Source organism: Wolffia australiana, chromosome 9 (genome assembly GCF_029677425.1).
Source record: "Wolffia australiana isolate 7733 chromosome 9, ASM2967742v1".
NCBI classification, from domain to species: domain Eukaryota; kingdom Viridiplantae; phylum Streptophyta; class Magnoliopsida; order Alismatales; family Araceae; genus Wolffia; species Wolffia australiana.
Window position 1 is genome coordinate 1376739 of NC_135843.1, and position 20215 is coordinate 1396953.

Here is a 20215-nt window from a genome sequence, read left to right on the forward strand (position 1 = left end):
ATAATTGGCTTTTTTGTGGAAAAATATTTGGAGGGAAGTCAAAGGCATGATAAAGAGTAATTCAAGTGAGAGAGAAGGAATGAGAGATTCAGAGATTGAAATAAAGTGAGAAGAGTGAAAGGAAATGATAGTTTTGGGAACATTGATATGCTTAGGTTGAACGATTATGTTATACAAACTTAACTACATATATTTCTGATGAATGGTTCATTGAATATGACATGTCACAGTTTGTTACACCTAGCAGAATCAACAATGAGCCGCATAAGATTTCTCATGAACCCATTGGTATATGTACTCATTTTAGTGATGTGCTCGGTGAAGATATTACCTAGTCTATACATGAATTGTATTTGATAAGAGTCATGGAAAAAAATCAAACCCTATTTCCAATAGCCCAAAAATTAATGTACACTACCATATTTCAGTTACAATGATAATCATAAATGTCATGCTATTTTAGTAATATTTTTAAATAATTTATGTGATGATTTTCATTGAAACATTCTTATATAACGGCTATTATACACTAATATAAATAGAAGCCAATGTTATAAGCCTAAGCGTGTGAAAATTACAAAGATGTTCTAAATGCCTTGTGTCCTTTTGTATATCTATCCTCATCTCACCTCTCTTTATTCTTGAGGGAGATCAACTTCTTCAAGAAATTAAAGATTAGTTGTGACAAAAGCGCCTTGTTGTTTGATGTAAATGACTTTGGACCTGGTGCATTTAAACCTCACTAGAATAGTTTCTGTAAATAACTTCAGTTTTTTTCTTCTAGATCTGGCCTGTCATTATAAAAGAGAAGCATTTTAATCCATCCAGCATTAGACTTGGTGTTGTTGGAACCAACATAGGAATCTGCTCCATGTTGTCAATCTTGATTAGTATATAGGGATGAATACATTTATATGCTTTTATTTATGCAATTAAAACATAATGGAAATTAATCGTGCTTGCACTTAACATCCTATCCAATATTAAACATTCTGATAACTCATATTTCGTGACATACCAAACAGATTCAGCTGAAAATGTTAGATACATGACAGACCTTGATATTATAGCAATGTTGTACATTCGGATGGATGTTGAATCTTCATATGATAATATAACAGGCTTATCGATGCTGACTTAGTAGCTAAAATGCTCTGTCTTTACCTCCCCTATCTACCCACTATCTATAATTATACCATCACATCCTTGTAAAAAATGTAACATTGGAGTTTGTTCTTCGTTAAAATTAGTGGCATGACTTGCTCATTAAAAATCACATTTTGTATGTTCTTTAAGGATTAAAGGACTGACATTCACATAAAGATGTGTGAGTAAAAAAGTATCACTCAGCTCGTTAGGCCTGTGACAACGAGGGTAGTGTGATCTGCGATTTTTTTTATTCACATCTTCACTCTTTTCCCTAGCTATCATCGTTGATAACCCAGGTTGTCACCATCACTCACAGATCCAACTCCGCTATTGGCCATTTCTTATATGCCCTCATATTTGTTGCACTGACAATAATAAAATCAGCATCACTTATCCCTGTTTTTCCTTCTGGAGCTGCATATTCACAACAGTCTCCACCACAGTTCACGGCGGTCAAACTCCCTCACTCACTCCATAAGTCAGAAGCCTTTGATGAGAGATGACCCTATTTCCTTGTTTAGCAATGCCAGGGCTACAATTCAGATCAGTTATGGCTCTATAAATCTCTATCTCTATTCATGTCAATTGTACTTGCTCTCTCCCTCTCCATCTTTCTCAACCTCTCAGCCGTACCTGTTTATTGAAATCTCCCTCTCTATCACCCTCAATCTATCCTTCTTCCTCACTCTTGCAATATTTCCCTCTCATTGTATCCCTCGCTAAGACTCTCTTGGAATCTCCCTCTTAAAGCTGATTGCCTCCCCACCTCCATATATATTTTTGATGGGGGAGTTGGCAGAGGTGAAGAACCAGAAGTTGGTGCTTTAGCACTCTTACAAACACTCTCTCTATTGATGTTCTTCTCATTCTCTCACTCTGCTCACTTAATTTCTTTCTGTTTCACAGTCTCATTGCTTCTCATCCTCACACTCTGTCCCGCTCTCACCTATTCACTCTTCTCACTTTCTATCATGCTCTCAGTCTCTCATTCCTTCTCTCTCACTATTCTCACTTTCTTTCACTCTATCAATTTCTCATTCCTTCTGTTTCTCTCTTCTCAATTTCTGTCCAACCTTACACACTTTCATTTCTTCTTTAACTCTCTCATTTTCTCAAATTCTTTCCCAAACTACACTCTCATTTCTTCTTAAAATCTATCTTTTAATACTTTCTTTATTACCTTCTCTCACTCTCTCACTATTCAGGTTTCTTTCTTATTCTCCCATTCATTCTCTCTCAGTTTCTCACTCTCCCGCTTTGTTCTCATTCTATCACCCACTCATTTCTTGTTCATCCCACTCTCTTTTGCATTCCCTCTCACTCTCACTCTCCCCTCATTTGAAGGCATATGATCCAGGATGGACATCGGATCCTTTCACGGTTCACCTCCGGACCGTGGTGGGTTGTAAGATGGAACGAGTTACTCGACCCCTGATTGGTCCATGTGGATCAGGCGGCGGTTATTTTGAGCTTTCTTGTTATTTCTAAGAATGAAAATATGTAAGGGTATAAAACCCCCAAATGGTACGACATTTGTTCTCAATCCAATATTCAGTTTCTTTTTTTCATACTGTTCATCGGAGTTGTTTTCTTGATATCGTCTATTTCTGTGGGAGCTCTGATACTGATATTTGAGATACAGATTTATTCTCAGTTTGTAAGTGGTATCGGAGCGCATTCTGAGTCTAATGGACCTGCAATGATGCCGAAGAAAGGAGAAGTTTCATCATCCAACAAGTTGAGCATCACAGAAGTGGATGTTTGTTGGAACTTGCCATCTGGTCATTTCCTGACGCTCTTGCTGTCAAAGACGAATTACTGCCAATGGTCAATGCACATGGAAGTGCACCAGGAAGCTAGCGGATTGTGGGAGGTAATTTCTGGTAGGCAGACAAACTCAAATAAGGAGCGATAGGCATTGTTAGTCATATTTTCTGCAATTCTGGAGGACATGATGGATCAGCGGGATCCCAAGAAATCAGTGAAGGAGAATTGGGAGATCCTACGTCTATCAAATCTTGGAGTGGATCACGTCTTCCAATCAAGAATTCAAGGGCTGCAATGCCAATTGAGCTCTTAATGAGGAAGAAGGATAGAGCTATAAGTGAATTCACACAACTCTTTACTCAATTTGTTGGTCAATTGAGGTGCCTTGGTGAGAGACCCTCAAAATGTGAAGTTGTTGGCAAACTTCTTAGGTTAATGCTGTCAAAGTGCGATGCTCTAACACTATCACTCAAGACGTTTGGTGATATGAGCTCGATGTTGATGGAGGAAGTTATTTGCTCTCTGAAGGTTCACAAGTTGCGACTAAATGAACGTGAGCAAAGAGAAAAAAACCAGGCTATGTTGGTAGTAGCCTAGTCCAAGTTCATGAAAGATGTCTGGACAGAGTTCTTCAGGCAGAGGAAAGGGAAAATCAAGTAGTAGAGGAAGAGGCATAGGTCGCGGAAAGTCTTTTGAAGAATTTTATAATGATGATGAAAAGTGGATCTTCAACAAGTCAAAGATACGGTGCTACAAGTGCAAGAGACTTGGTCATTTGAAGTCTGAATCCACATCATAGAAGAAGAAATAACAAAAAGTAAACTTGTTCAAAGGTGGTGGAGATGAGGTCTCAACATTATTGATGGCAACTGAAGAAGAAGCCTCAAATATGATTCTTCAAAGCTCCAAAGGGGATTCTCCAACCTCAAATGTCTGGTTTCTTGATACAGAAGCCACATCGCACATGACAGGTTTTCAAGATTATTTTATGTACCTGGATTTGTCATTGACACGCACAGTCAGATTCGATGATGAATTGCAAATCAACTACATTGGAAAGGGGACAGTCAATGCAAGTAACAAGGATGGAAGTGTGTTAAAACTCGAGAAGGTGTTGTATGCTCTAGTGCTGAAGGTCAACATCCTCAGTTTGGGTATCTCTGATTATTTAGAGTACCCTATGAATCTTTGGAACGGTACTATGTTCAATTATGACACTGATATGCGGTTGCTTGCAAAGGTCATGAAGTCAGGTGGTCTCTACAAGGTAGAATTGGATGTTGTCGAGTCCTTCCATCCGTCTAAAGAAAGCAGCAGAAAGTTGATGTTATGGCATCACAGATATTTTCACCAGAGTTTGCACACATTGCATCAGATTGAAAGAGATGGAACAGTCAAAGGATTGCCAAAAATTGAAGTCTTGGAAGATCAGCGTGCATCTTCCATTATTGGCAATCATGCTTTGGCACCATTTCTAAAGGGGAATGATAAGTTTTCATTGAACCTATGGATTTGGTCTATGATGATATATGTGGACCCATCTCACTGGCATCACTAGGTGGCAGCCACTATTTTCTCCTGATCGTAGATGATCATTCAAGATTGATCTCGCTAGGCATGCTGAAGCAAAAGTCTGATGCTTTAGCACCTTTCAAGAGATTCAAAGCACTGGCAGAAACAGAGAAAGGTACAAAGATTAAGTGTCTCTGAACGGACAGATGCGGGGAATTCCGGTCAGAGGAGTTCAATATTTTATGTTATTCACATGGAATCAAATGGTAGTTGATTGCCCCCTACACTATTCAACAAAATGGAGTCGTGGAAAGGTGTAACAGGACAGTAATGTCTTTGGTGAGGTTAAGGCTCACATAGAAACATATGCTGATGCAACTATGGGCAGAGGTAATGAACATTGCCATCTATGTGCTCAACAGGTCATCCACAAAGAGTCTTTCTAAGAAGAAAACGTATGAGGTATGGTCAGGTCAAAAGCCAACAATAAATCATCTAAGTATTTTTGGGTCACCTATTTATGTTAATAAAGTCAGTGGGCATCTAACCAAGCTGGAGGACAGAACTCAATTAGCAGTATTTTTTGGCTACGAGAATGAGATGAAGGCATATCGATGTTTCTTTTGAGAGAATACTACAATTCAGATCAGCAAGGATGTAATTATTGAAGAAGGAAAAGAATGGGACTGGAAGACCAGTCCCTGGGTCATCTTGGACAATGAATTGGTGGTCGCCACTACTCCGTCAGCTATGGTTGATCAGATTGAAGGAGAAGAAACATGTTCAATAGTTCATAATGCTGCGGAGGAGTCTTCTTCATCAAGGCAGAGTCAATTAGCCGAGAGCTCTACCTTAGAGACTCTAGTGAGGATGATATATTTGGAGGAAATCTATGAAGCTGATCTGAAACTGATGAGAATTGCCTTATGATCAAGAAGAGCCATCAAATTATAGTCAAGCAACTGTAGACAGAAATTGGCAACGAGCCATGGAGGAAGAAATCGGGTTAATTCAGAGAAATTTGACCAGGGAAGTGGTGTCTCCACCAGATGACTGTAAACCCATTGGTCTCAAGTGGGTGTAAAAATTCAAATGTGACTAGAGTGGCAAGATTATAAGGCATAAACCCCAACTCATGGCAAAGGGTACTCCTAAAGACATGGAATTGACTATGACGAAGTATGTGCCCTTATTGCTCGATTCAAGATGATTCAGATGATCATTTGGTTGGCAGCATTCAATGGTTGGCGCATCTATCACCTGGATGTACAGTCTGCCTTCCTGAATGGACAAATTCAGGAGGAGATTTATGTACGGCATCCTGATGGTTTCACCATAAAAGGGAGAGAAGGTGATGTTCTGAAGTTGAGAAAAGCATTGTATGGATTAAAGCAAGCACCGAGAGTCTAGTACCACGAGCTGGATGCTGCTTAGACCTCTTTTGGTTTTTGTAGAAGCAAGCTTGAACATTACATGAAGTAGATGGCCAGAAATAATCTGATTCTGGGTGTGTATGTTGATGATCTGATTGTCATAGGATGTAAGGAAGATGAAGTTTAGAAGTTCAAGCAGTAGATGATGGAAGAATTTGAAATACCTGATCCTGTTCTTCTTTCATCTTACCTTGGAATTGAGGTGAAGCAATCATCGACTACGATTACCCTGATGCAGAGCAGGTATGCTAATAAACTACTAATTTTTTTCAAGATGGAGGAATGAAATCCCTGTTTGACTCCTATGGATGTTCCACGAAACTTGAAGGATGAAGAAGAGAGTGAAGTAGATGCAACTCACTTCAGAAGGTTGATGGGAAGTCTGAGGTATCTCACTCACACATGGCCAGATTTGGTGTACATCATGAGCGTTCTGAGCAGATTCATGCAGAAACCCACTACATTTCAGGACCTGGAAGCAAAAAGAATCCTCAGGTATGTTAAAGGGAGTCAAAACTTTGAACTTTGTGTATGAGCGAAGTCAAGGACCTGTTGCATTGACTGGCTACAACGATAGTGACTTTGCTGGAGATATATTTGACTGGAAAAGCACCTCTGATCAAATAGTCTTCTTGGGATCAATGGCGGTGAGCTGGAGTAGCTCGAACCAGAAAGTGGTGGCTCTCTCTTCATGTGAGGCTGAATACATAGCACTCTCAACTACAGCTCGCCAAGGAATCTAGTTGAGCACATGGCTAAGAGAGCTGAGAGGGGAATCACAAGATGCTATCAAACTCATGGTAGACAACGACTCAACAATACAGCTGAGCAGGAATCCTGTGCATCATAGTTGGAGCAAGCATATGACACCAGATTCCATTTTATTAGAGAATGTGTGAAAGCAGGACAGATCGAAGTGAAATTTGTGATGACTGATAAACAAATTGCAGACATCCTCACAAAATCACTGGGAAATATTATGTTCCAAGAATTCAGAGATAGAATGGGGCAACAGAAGATTGACCCTGGCATCTAGGATCAAGCAGGAGATTGAAGGCATATGATACCGGATGGACATCGGACCCTTTCACTGTTCCACCTACAGACAGTGGAGGGTCGTTAGATTGAACGAGTTATTCGACTCCTGATTGGTCCGCGTGGATCAGGCAGCGGTTATTTTGAGGTTTATTGTTATTTCCAGGAATGGGAATATGTGAGGGTACAAAAACCCCAAATGTTACGACATTTTTTCTCAATCCAAGATTCAGTTTTTTTTCTTCATTCTTGTTCATCGGAGTTCTTTTCTTGGGTTCGTTGATTTCTGTGGGAGTTCTAAGATTGATCTGTGAGATACAGATCGATTCTCAGCCAACATCATTCTCATCCTCTCTCTCTCTCCCACTCTTCCTCTCTCACTCTCATTCTGTCACGACATGCCTCATCTCACTTTCATTCATTTACTTTCTTTTACTTTCGCATTTCTTCTCACTCTCATACACTCAGTGTCTCTCATACCATTCCCACACTCTCGCTCTCTCCCTCTCTTCCCCCCATTCTCTCACTCCGTCACTCTTCGCTCTTTCCCGTTTCTCATTCCTTCTGACTCTCAAACTCCCCTTCTGAATCTCTCCCTCTCCCATTTTTTCCATCACTGAGTCTCTCAGTCTCACTCTCGCAGTCTCTCTCACCCGTACCTTTCTCACTCAATTGCTCCTCAGTTTATCACTCTTGCATACATGTATCGCTCCCTCATTCCCTCGATCTTCTATTCTGTACCTCTCCTGTACATTTCTCACTTTCTTGTTCTCTCTCTCCCACACATTTCACACTCTCTCATTATCTGACTCCCGCACTCTCCATGTATTTATCGCTCTCTCATTCTCTCACTCTTTGACCCTCTCGATTTCCGATACACTGCTCACAATTTGATTATCTCAGTCTGTCACATAACATACATTTCTCAGTCTATCGTTCTCTCAATCGCTCATACATTCTCTCACTCTTTGACTCTCTCATTTTCTTACTCTTACGCTTCATCACTCTTTCATACATTTCTCAGTCGCTCATTCTCTCACTCTTTCACTCTCTCATACTTCTCTCAGTTTCTCATCCTTTCAATATAACACTCTTTCACTTTTTCAGTCTCTCATACATTTTCTCAGTATCCCGTATTCTCAGTATCTCATTCTGTTACTCTCTTGTTAGCAATTAATCTCGTTGGGATCGTTGGCTATGAACCTACTGATCTTTCAACGAATGCAAGCCCCTTTGTACGTCCAAGATGACGAGTACACCATGTCCGAAGTCATTTACATCAAAATACGTGACGGTTTTGTCACGACTTATCTTTAATTTTTGAAACAAGTCGATCTCCTTCAATAAAAAGCAGGGGTGAGAGGAGGAGAGAGAGAGAGAGATAGAAGGGATCCAACACAGTTGAAGGATCATTGTAATTTCCCACACTTAATTTATACATTGTTTTGAATTTATATTAGTATGTAATAGTCGTTATTTTAGAATGTTTCTTTATCTTAATGGTAACAGTTATAACTTAGGATAAGGCGATATTAAGATGTAATCCAAGCGGTGAAATTAATATACTATCTATACTTAATCTTGAGTCTATCTTTGATCCACTTCGTACTTTTTTTGAATCCCCGCTGCTAATTCTTTTAACGAGTATAGGGGTATAAGTTCGATTTATATTAGCTAGTCTTTATTTAAAATCCAATTGGCCCTCTTGATACTTCGTGGTGCTGATTTGGCGGCTGACCGAGTGACCGTGCTCCGAGTGGTTGATGGCAATTGGCCACGAAGCTAATCATCTACCAACGAATGCAAAACATTTCCTACGTCCGAGCTGACGAGTACGCCCACTCCAAAGTCAGATTTAGATCAAATAAGAGGACGGGTTTATCACGACTTTTCTTCAGTAGTAAGTCTACGGACAACGCAAGATAGAGCATCATAGCTATTGTCCTCTCTAATTATGTCTCTCCCAACATTTTCCCCTTATTAAAATTTTTGTTTCTTTACCGACTGGCCTTTTGCATGAAATAACTAGTAACGCGTTTTTTTCCAAATGTGATCTTCAATTCTATGTTTATGGGCAATGCAAGATAGAGCACCATAACTATTCTCAGCTCTTACCACGAACCCCGAAAATTTTTCCGTCGTATTTTAATCTAGTTCCTTTGGATGGCGGCAAATCCCTCACTTACCCCCGTCAAATAGCTCCATGAAACACGCAAAAGAGCGATACAAGGAAGAGGCCATGTCCATTTTAGCTAGCATTTAGCAGAGAAAATCAGAAGAAGCCACTTACACCCACATCCCAATTAGTGAAAAGCTTCAAGATAAATGACGACACCATAACCTCGAGGGGACTTGCCGGAGTTTATTGCTTTCGGGACAACCGCGGAGTAGGAAGTTCTTGTCCTACCTTCTTCTGGGATCAATCAGTCGCCCTTATCCTCATCTCTCTTCACCTAAGTTCCGGTATAAATTAGCTGCCAGCGATGTCAAAAGGCCACACCCATTGTCCCTCGAGTTCCCAGGAGGTGTGTAAGAGAATGTCTTCTCTTCTCGCTTTGTTGGCCTTTCCTTTGATCGGATGCACCGCTGCGCTCTTCCCCCCCTACGGGCAAACCCAGCCTCCTCCAACGTGCCCACCCCCAGTACAGCAACCTCCACACTCTGACTTGTGCGTTCCACCGAGATCCCCACAAGGTGATGATGCAGAGAACATATCGGCAAAGTTCTCGCCCTCTTCGCCATACATTAGAACCTGTTCATCGCTAGGGATATTAAAAATCGAATTAAAAGTTGCAAACGTGTTTATTTCTTTATTCTGTTATAATACACTTTGCCTATGTGCACCCAAGTTTTTTATCTTTATTTATATTTTGATATCCTTCATACTCGTGTTATCGTGGCTCTGATAAAACCGGGCAGAGTATTCATAAGGGACTTGGGAAGATACATTCTTGGCTATTTTAACTTTATTCTAGTTTTAAATCATGGATATTTATTTCATCGTCTCGCTGCTAATTCTGATGAACTGTTTGCCCAGGATTTGAGATTGTGCAACCCTGTTTTGATATTTATTCTGCTCGAGTATCCTTCATATTCATTCTTTCCCTGTTAAAGTCGTGATAATTTTCGGCTAGGATCTGAGAAAGCGCACCAATATTTTTATCTTCGTCCTACATCAGTACCCTTTTTATATCCATTTCCTCGTCTCCTTAATATATTATGCATTACTACTCGTCGAGGATCTGAGAAAGTGCACCAACGATTTTACTATATTTCCATATCATTAACATTCAGGTCATATACGCACCTATAGATTCCGAACAACTGTTCATCCAGGATCGGAGAAACTGCACCCATGTTTTTATCTTCATTCAGTTTTATTAATCACCCTTGTTTTTAACCTCGCTAATTAATTCGGAATAACCGACTTTTCCTCCAGGGCATGGGATAGTCTACGGCTGCAAAGACCCCAGCAACGTAACGGCGGATGATTTCTTCACCTGCGGGCTCAACGTTCCGGGAAACACGTCAAATCCATACGGGTCCAACGTGACGTACGTCACAGATTTTAATATCCCAAGTCTCAAGGGGCAGAAGCTGTCGATTGCGCGTTTGGACTTGAATATCAACGCCGTGGTGGCGCTGAACATCCATCTGACGGCCAGCAAGCTTCTGATCGTCATACGCGGCAGGATTCTGGTGGGCTTCATCACGCCCAACGGCAAGCTGATCACCAAGATCCTCGTCGCGGGCGACGTGTTCCTCTTCCCCAAGGGGCTCATCAACTTTCAGATCAACGTCGACGTGGACATCTCCATCGCCCTCCTCGCGTTCAACAGCGAGAGGCCGCGGACTATCGTGATCGGCGAGAACATCTTCGGCGCGGCGCCGCCTGTGCCATTGGCCGCCCTCGAGAGATCTTTCCGCGCCAACCAGGCCATCATCGACGCGATCAAGGCGCAGTTTTAGTAAGTAAGAGGGTTTGCTTTCAACCTTGCATGGCTTGAAAGTTGAAACCCCCCCTTCTCTTCCTAGAGTAAAAACCCTGAATAATAATAATAGTAATACACCTTGACTTGTTTGGGGGCCTTCTGTAGCCACCCGCAGTGCCGTCAGCCTTAAATAAACGGCACACCTCTTTGTGTATCGCTTCTCGTCTGATTAATAATGATACTAACAATGTGTGTTTGTCCTAGATATAATCGTCACGTTTATTGCTCTTATTGACTGTTTTTTGGGGGTGGGGCTGTGTTTGTCTCTGAGTTAGAAAGACTCTTTTTCGCTTTCAAAAGTGTTGGATTCCGAAGAAAGAGTGCGTTTAATCTGTAACTAAGCAAATAAAATGACCAGCGTTTTCCAATATTGAAGGGAGTTTTTTTTGGGTTTCGTTAATTTTTCCCAGAGGCTAAGCTGAACGCTTGTGGTCTCTACATCTCTATCTCTGTTAGAAGACAAGAGTTGTCTGAATGAAATGACGACCAGGACAAGAATCAAAGAGACAGTTGTTTCGAGGCCTTCCGTAGCCACTCGCAATGCCGTCAGCCTTAAATAAACGGCCCATGTCTATTTGTATTGCTTTTCATCTTAAAGATAGAAAGAAAAACATGTTTCTGAGTAGAAGACTCTTTTGCTGTTTGAAAGGGCTGGTTTTAGAGGAAAGAGAGTGTGTAATTGGAACTGAATTAAGAAAATGCCCAGGGGTTTCAAACATTGAATGAACAAGTCTCGGATGATACGCCTCGACTTGCTGGAGGCGTTCTGTAGCCTCCCACAATGGCTTTAGCCAGAACTAAATGACACACCTCCATGTTCATCACTTGTTGTCTGAATAGTAATAATAACAATGTCTTTGTCCTGTAGATAATCTGTAGATAATAGTAATAATACACCTATGCTATTTTAGTAAGGCCAAAAAAAAAGTTATAAGAAGGGAAAAGTGGGTGAATCTCGAAATAGCCCACTTTTCCCTTCTCATAACTTTTTTTTTTGCCACTTTTTTTTGTCTCTGAATAAAAGACTCTATTTTCGAGTTCAAAAGTGTTGGCTTCGGAACAAAGAGTGCGTGTAATCTGTGAAGAGGAGTAAGCAACTCGCCAGAAGACAGTATAGAGATGACGTGGACCAGTAGGATTATTAATAAAGAGTAGTTAGTAAAATTCAAACACCTACCCCTTATACTCGTGAGATTAGCGGTCAGGATTCAATACAGGATTAAACATAGATGGGAATACACAAAGATAGGACTAGGAATACATGTATGTAGGATCCAACAGTTACCATTCATCTCGTTAAAGTTGTTGCAATCCGTTATAACGGCTACGATCTTAACAAAACTATCTTTATATTATAACTAAAACTATAGACATCCGAATTAAACGAAGAAAATGACAAGGGTTTTCCAGTATTGAATGCACGAGTCTCAACAAGAGGGAGACTTTTTTTGGGTTTTAGTTAATTTTTCCCGGAGGCTAAGCTTGTTGAAAAAGAGAGCTATCTGAATGAACAGACGAAGAATACAAGAGTTGGAATGACAGTTTTTCAAGTTATGTCATCCCATTGTTATGTACATTTATTTGTAGGGGCAGAATAATTCAAATGGTATCCAAAGAGTACACCCGACATAATCATGTTGAGGTGCAGGTGGGATGTGCTGCCACCTTACTGCGTTATGGTCGGCACTGTCTCTGTGTCAGTCTGTATTTAGACTACATTGCTTGAACTTCTCATCAATCAATGGATCCATCAAACTGCAATTTGGTATGAAAAAACCCATTTTCAGCCAAGTAACTCGGTTATGGATGGTGACGGAACAAGATCCCATCTGTGATTATGAATAAGGGAAACATATTCTTCACACATGGCCTTGTGCCACACAGGGCCTTGGAGCATTGATTCGATAGAAGATGGTTCAATTGAGGCAGCGGAGGATGTGTAGTAGGATGGAAGAGGATGTTTTGTGGAAATGTGACATAATTAAGAGATTCTTCAAAAACGTTTGGGAGGAGTTGAAGAGGGCGAAGTTGTTTGTTATTACATTTGTTTATTCTAAGCCAATTTTCATTCAATTAGTCAGTCTTCACTCTTAAACTTCCTTATGTTCAGAGCTGACCTGGTTATTGTTCAATCCCTAATCACAGAAAACATGGACTTTGTATTTTAATCCCATCTAAGTGAAGTGAGCAGCCCAAAATGTATAAGACTCTCACTATAACTAGTTAATTTATAATATAACATTTTATTTCTTCTATACTTAAACCGCTTATTGAAGATATAACAGAATACAATTCTTGAACCACAGTAGAGGGCTCTTTATAATGATTTGACCTTTTTTATATAAACATAAGTCAGTTTTTTATATTTATAAGACAACTTATTTTTTAGCTTCACATGGGACAGATATAAAAATTTATAGTCGACTTAACTAAAAATCAATACTATTCATTTAATAGATAAAATACACTATAAATACAATCACAACTTATAAAAGGAAGGCATATATAATCTATAATAAAATAGAAATAAATAAATCTTAGGACTTTTCTTGAGATTTTTTAATTTAAATTTAAATGATATGGTACATCTTTCTTTACTACTAGGATTCTGTACCTGATTTATTTAAACTACAGAATTCCTACACAAATCAGCTACAGAAAAACAATTTAATAAAAAAACATACTCTTTATGGATGGCATAAAAATTATCAAAAATCGCAAAAAATATTCAATGGTGACCCTCCATAGATTCACCTATATATAAGCCACAGCTAAAGTTTTAAAAATAAGAGCTTGAAGAATTGATTGTGAATAGCCCAAGAACTATAACAGGTATAAGGACTAATAAAAGTACTAAATAAACAAGAACAACAATGACTATTATAGATTATATATTCCAATATATTTCTGAAAAGTCGAAACGTAAATGATAAGGGTTTTGTGAAATATTATAGGATGTTAATTGGTTAAAGTATTGGAATTTCTTGAATGTATTAACCAAAATAACTCAAAAATTTTTTTTTAAGATAAAGGAACAAGTTTTAAAGCTAAAGGAACAAGGTCAGTATAGCTAAAGGAACAAAGTTTTTGTATCATTGGTGGGCCCTGCTGCACATTCCCCATGAGTTAACTCTATAATTTCCAAGGTAAAAGAGCACCTATCCAGTTAGAAACAAAAATAAGTAATAAAATAGTTCCAATAAGGGAAGCCAAAGACCATAGTCTTCTCCAATCTGAGTTTTACTCAAGTCTTGAATGAATTGAAGGAGATATTCAAAGAAATTCTGGCTGTCATTCGGAATGATTTGTGGGTAATGAACAACTAATGTAGCTGAACCTAATAAGATTGCAATTACGACCCAAGAAGTAATAAGCACTTGGGCATGGACTTGTAAACCTCGTATGTTAGAGATCTAACTTTAAAAAAAGAATTCATTTGATCTGATTCTACCATTTATTTCTCAACGGACCCATTTTCATCATAAGTGGTCTATTTGGGATACTAAGTATTTACATAAAACTCCAAGCCCAAAATACTTTCTTTTTTAGTTTCTTTATGAAATACAACAATACTTACCAATCGAGTTAAATGTATGTGTGTGTGTGCGGAGTTTATCGAATTAATTGACTTATGTCATTAATAATAGGAATTAATCATTTTTTATATCGCTAGAATGACCTTCAATAATTGCAGAGACAATTTTTTTTAAGAATCAATCAAACTGATGCAAAAGCATCACCATTATTGGGAATCGAGATATCTACAAGATCTGGATCATAATTAGTATCATTTAAACAAATATTCAGACTACCAAAAATGATACATTCTCATAGAACCATATATTATTATTCAGGTCTACAATAATTACAATATTAGGCAACCCTGTCATATGTTTGATCCCCACAGATAGGTTTGCAGAGTGGATAACTGCCTTTCAACACGGCTGCATCCATTTTTGGGAGACTTTCCTGTTTTCCCAGCTTTTTTCCACTCTTAAATCCTTGAACTTTAGAACTCTAAATCAGCTGTTAGCACACCACCAAGCCATTTTTCATTAAAAAAATGGCAATGAGCCTTTGTTGCAGTGGATGCTACTAAACCAGCTGCTTTATTTTTTCTGCCAAAGATAAAAAATTGTTTTCCTTTACCTTTTCTGCATCAAAAACTAAATCACAGGCTTCTGATAAAAAATATGCAGTTCTTATAAGATGTATCATATGAATACCTATACATTTTGTGGATATGAAATGTACCATTCAAGGATTCCATTTCCTATTCCCATGACAAAATGAACTGCTTCCAAGATTTCTTACAAATTGATATTCCAATATCTTCTTGTCATTTTTCCCCCACTTGCTTCCTTTTTCTTAAAAAAAAAAACTAAAGAGATGGTATTTAAAATAGGACCCAGCTACACGGGCAACCAGTTGCCCCAAAGGAATCTTGGGCAACCGGGACACGTGGAAAAAAACCACGTGTCTTCCAAGGATTGGACGTAATCCCCTCTCTCTCTCTCTAAAAACCAACCGGTTGCCTCATTTTTTTTTGGCGCTCTTCTTTCGCGCTCTTTCTCGCCCATTTCATTTTCCTATATTCTCTCTCTCTTCCCGGCGATTCTCCGGCTTCCGGAAAATCCCCGCCACCAGTCACCGCTGTCGCCGCCACCGGCCTCCGCTCGTACGCGCCAGCCTTACGCGCAGCTGCCCTGTACGTGTCCGGCGGCTGCAACCCATCCCGCATCTGTGCGCGCCCGGCGCCCACCCTCGCCCAGCCGCGCGGCCCTCTCGCGCGCGCGCCCTGCCGACCGGCATCCGCGCGGCTCCCTCGCGCGCATCCTGGTGTCTGGCGCCCGCGTGGCCATCTCTCGTGCCCATCTGCGCGACCCAGCGGCGCGCGCGCCTGGTCATTCGGCGCCATGCAGCATCCATGCGGCCTCTCCACGCGGCCCTCCTGCGGGCGCCCTGCCGTAAGGCACCCACGCTGCCGCCCCGACCATCAATGCCGAGACACGGCTACCAGGCTACGCGATGGCGGACCGGTAGAAGAAGAAGAAGAAGAAGAGGAAGATACGGTAGAAGAAGAATCAGGAATTGAAGTCCTGCTTGAGTTCAAGAAGAATGGCCGTGTGATTTGGAGAGACAGCATCGACTGTGAACTTGAAATTATCACTGAAATTGTATCGCGGTTGAGAGGAATCCCGTCAACGTACTTCTGGAATTCTCTTGTTCTTAGTTCTAAGTTTATTTGGCATCGAAGAGAAGTTGATCAAAAACTAGAAGAAGCCCTGCGCCAAAGCGTTTTTGGGAGTTTTATTTTTCGATTTCTTCAACGGAGACTCCGATCAATGAGAGCTTACACTGAATCTTCTCCATCTATTGTCGGCCTTAATGGGGCATCAGAACCAACTGCCGTTGATCTAAATTGACCCTAAATTTATTCCTGTTGATCGCTGGTGTGCCCATTCCCTTCTTCGTTCCGCTCTGGTTGCGGAACGCCAATATTGGTCCAAGTTTGTTTTCCTCCCAAATCTGTTCCGCACGTTTTCTTCCTCGATATTGGGTTGCATCAGAAACCTCTGCTGTGGCAAATGATCGGCTCCTTACTTGATCGACACCAACAACGTGGTTCTTCTGGCCTGATCGGGTTGGGCTCCTTCATACGAAAGTTGTCGCAGATTAAGAAATATGAGGAGAATATTTACTATTCATGAGCAATTGACAATTCTACGAGGCTTTCCGGAAGCCGGAGGATCGCCGGAGGATCGCCGGGAAGAGAGAGAGAATATAGGAAAATGTAATGGGCGAGAGAGAGCGCGAAAGAAGAGCGCCAAAAAAAAATGAGGTAACCGGTTGGTTTTTAGAGAGAGAGAGAGGGGATTACGTCCAATTCTTGGGAGACACGTGGTTTTTTTCCACGTGTCCTGGTTGCCCAAGATTCCTTTGGGGCAACCGGTTGCCCGTGTAGCAGGGTCCTTTAAAATATATAAGTTTTCTGATGGAACTTTACATGTAAGACTGACATGACGAAGACGCAAGACAGACAAGTAGAAACAGACGAAAGAGGAAGAATAAGAGGTAGAAACAGAAGAAATAACAAGACGAAGAGGCAAAAGCAGAAGAAAGAAGAAGAATAAGAAGCAGAAACAGAAGAAAGCAGAAGAAAGAAGAGGCAGAAGCAGAAGAAAGCAGAAGAAAGAAGAAGAAAAGGAAGAAAAAGGAGGTAAGATTGAGATTTCTCGCCGTGAAATTTTGGGGCGCTTTCCTAATCATTTTTCTCGGAGTAATCTCCACAGATTGTTCATACCCAAAACTCCCCATCCCATCAACTCCATGAAATTGTTCAGATTCACCCAAAACTGCAAAAAATTTCCCATTTCTAACATGGGTTTACGCCGATCAATCTCTAGAATCGTCTCAGAAGAGTCTGCAGATCTTCCTCTCTGGTTCAAGCCCTCCAAAGACGACGCCGATAACGACGATTTCATTATCCCCTCTAAACTAGACGCCTTCTCTTCCTTGAAATCTTATTCAAACGATCAAGAACAGCAGCGACCCACCTCCCCATTAACCGCCAGCGAGATTCTCAAACGATTCTCAAATGATTGGGCTTCTGCCTACGCCTTCTTCAAGTGGGTTTTGGACAAACCTCCTCACCAGCTCTCTCCAGAGCTCTTTGATCTCATGGTTGACATTTTGGGGAAATCCAAGCAATTTGACGAGATGTGGAGACTAATTGATGAGATGGGTGACAGAAAATTGGTGTCTTTATCAACCTTGAGTAAGGTTATGAGAAGACTCGCCGGTTCTGGAAGATGGGCAGAGGCTGTTGAAATTTTCCACAAAATGGAGGAATTTGGGGTGAAGAAGGACACTCTGGCTTTGAATTCTTTGCTGGATACTCTCTGCAAAGAGAGAAGTGTGATGCGTGCCAGAGATGTGTTCTTTGCTGTGAGAGAGAATATCCCCCCTGATGCCAAAACCTTCAACATTCTCATTCATGGCTGGTGTAAAGCCAGGAAGATTGAAGAAGCCCTGTGGACAATTCGGATAATGCGAGACTCGGGCTTCGTCCCCTGCGTCGTCTCGTACACGCCGTTGATTGAAGCTCACTGCTTGGATAAGAATTTTAAGGCAGCTGAAGAGATTCTTAGAGAGATGAAGGCTAGTGGGTGCTCACCCAATGTGGTTACTTATACAATTTTAATGCATTCACTGGGGAAGGCCAAGGAGACTGGAGAGGCGATGCGGGTTTTCGAAGAGATGAAGAGGGAAGGGTGCCTCCCAGACCCATCATTCTATAATTCTTTGATTTATATTCTCTGCCAAGGTGGGCTTTTGAAGGATGCCTTGTCTGTTTACCATGACATGAAAGGCAGAGGATGCCCGCCGGATGTGAACACTTATAACACTTTGATTTCTGCTGCTTGTGCTTCTTCTCAGGAGGTTATGGCATTGACTCTGCTTTTAAAGATGGGTGATGATTCATGTATGCCTGGTGTAAAGACGTATATACCCGTGCTGAAGCAGTGCTGCAAGAAGAAGATGATGAAGTTGCTGGGGTTTCTTTTGGATGACATGGATAGAAGAGGTTTTGGGTGTGACCAAGAGACTTATACTATGTTGGTACAAAGGCTATGTAATTGTGGGAAATTGAGGAAGGCATGTTCTGTTCTTGAGAGAATGTTGTTCAGGGGGTTTATTCCTAGGGAAAGAACACGAATGATGCTCTTAGAAGCACTTCAAAGAAAGGAGATGATGGTAGAGAGAGAAACTGTAGTGAAGTTGATTGCCGAGGCAGAGAAAAGAAAGTCAGACTATTGTGAAGGAATGCCTCAGTTCTTGAGAGAATGATGTTCAAAGGGTTTATTCCTTGAGTAAGAACACTGAGGATGCTTCTTATAAGAGCTTCAAAGAGAGGAGATGATGGTAGAGAGAGAAACTGTTGTGAAGTTGATTGCAGAGGCAGAGAATAAAAAGTCAAACTATTGTGAGGGAATGCCTCATGAAGTTCAGAGGGTGTGTTCAAGGAGTAAGTAAGAACAAGATGCTTGAGATGCTGTAAGAGCTTCAAAGAGAGGAGATGATGGTAGAGAGAACTGTTGTTGTAGTTGTTTGCAGAGGCAGAAAAAGAAAGCAGTTCTTGAGAGAATGATGTTCAAAGGGTTTATTCCTTGAGTAAGAACACTGAGGATGCTTCTTATAAGAGCTTCAAAGAGAGGAGATGATGGTAGAGAGAGAAACTGTTGTGAAGTTGATTGCAGAGGCAGAAGAAAAAAGTCAGACTATTGAGAAGGAATGCCCAGTTCATGAGAGAATGATGTTCAAAGGGTGTATTCCTTGAGTAAGAACACTGAGGATGCTTCTTGTAAGAGCTTCAAAGAGAGGAGATGATGGTAGAGAGAGAAACTGTTGTGAAGTTGTTTGCAGAGGCAGAAAAAAGAAAGTCAGACTATTGTGAAGGAATGCCCAGTTCTTGAGAGAATGATGTTCAAATGGTTTATTCCTTGAGTAAGAACACTGAGGATGCTTCTTATAAGAGCTTCAAAGGAAGGGGCTCAACATAGGGAGATAAGTACTGTGGTGAAGTTGTTTGCAGAGCCATATAAAAGAAAGAGAAACTGTTGTGGAGACATTCTCAGTTCCTGAGAGAATGCTGTTCAGGGGCTTTATTCCTTGGTAAGAACACCAAGGATTCTCTTAGAAGAGTTTCAAAGGAGGAATATCAAGAAAGTGAGAGAAACTGTTGTGAAGTGGATAATGGAGGCAAAGAAAATGAATTCATCTAGCCATTGTACAAAGAACCAGCCGGGCGATTTTCCGATTTAAAGGTCTATATTCCTACTGGAACATCAGGTTGCTTTGTTTATATTTTAATCAATTTTTCTTTTCTTTTAGGCGCTTCCTTCAGCTAGATAATACGAGTCCAAGTCTTTAAATTTCTATCGGTTGGAGACATTGATCCACCCAAGTGAGGAGTATCCGTTTAATTATAACTATTTTATTTCCAGAAAAGATAAGTCTGGCTTCACATTCTACTGAAAAGTGGTTGTTTCTCTCTCATTCATACATATATTTACCATATATCACAATCAGTTTGCAAGCCCATTTGTCGTGCAACAGGAACAAATCTTCAGGGAAAGGTCATTCGGAAATTATGAATGTGATGCACGTATTTCTGAGTTCTTCAGTCAATCTGTGAAATCAGAGTTCTGTAACTTAAAGGTCGTTCGTTGGTTTTCTTTTTTCTGATGGGAATATTAAAATGTAATTAACTTGCTTTGTCGAAACTTACTATTGATTTATTTTTTAATGAACCGATGTAACTCT

The 20215-nt window shown here is 40.5% G+C and overlaps 3 protein-coding genes and 1 pseudogene across 4 annotated transcripts; 3 read left to right on the forward strand and 1 right to left on the reverse strand.

Annotated features, from left to right (window-relative positions):
• Positions 1–5416: 5416 nt before the first annotated feature.
• On the forward strand, positions 5417–6604 carry LOC144707865 (secreted RxLR effector protein 161-like). The gene is made up of 4 exons (XM_078581117.1): positions 5417–5483; positions 6070–6104; positions 6190–6356; positions 6403–6604. The coding sequence occupies exons 1-4, from the start codon at positions 5417–5419 to the stop codon at positions 6602–6604; spliced, it is 471 nt and encodes a 156-aa protein (XP_078437243.1).
• Positions 6605–9114: 2510 nt separating this feature from the next.
• On the forward strand, positions 9115–11098 carry LOC144707667 (putative germin-like protein 2-1). Its single transcript, XM_078580892.1, has 2 exons — positions 9115–9590; positions 10336–11098. The coding sequence occupies exons 1-2, from the start codon at positions 9380–9382 to the stop codon at positions 10863–10865; spliced, it is 741 nt and encodes a 246-aa protein (XP_078437018.1). The 5' UTR covers positions 9115–9379; the 3' UTR covers positions 10866–11098.
• A 2569-nt stretch (positions 11099–13667) lies between these two features.
• LOC144707866 (ATP synthase subunit a, chloroplastic pseudogene) lies at positions 13668–15806 on the reverse strand (annotated as a pseudogene).
• A 1104-nt stretch (positions 15807–16910) lies between these two features.
• On the forward strand, positions 16911–20215 carry LOC144707612 (uncharacterized). 2 transcript variants are annotated; one of them, XR_013582491.1, is made up of 2 exons: positions 16911–17108; positions 20009–20215. XR_013582491.1 is itself a non-coding variant. In XM_078580819.1 (2 exons), exon 2 carries the CDS (start codon positions 17219–17221, stop codon positions 18737–18739), a length of 1521 nt encoding a protein of 506 aa, XP_078436945.1. In that variant the 5' UTR covers positions 16911–17108; positions 17182–17218; the 3' UTR covers positions 18740–18855. The 2 variants fall into 2 exon arrangements, 1 of the variants encoding a protein (XP_078436945.1); XM_078580819.1 differs by lacking the exon at positions 20009–20215 and adding an exon at positions 17182–18855.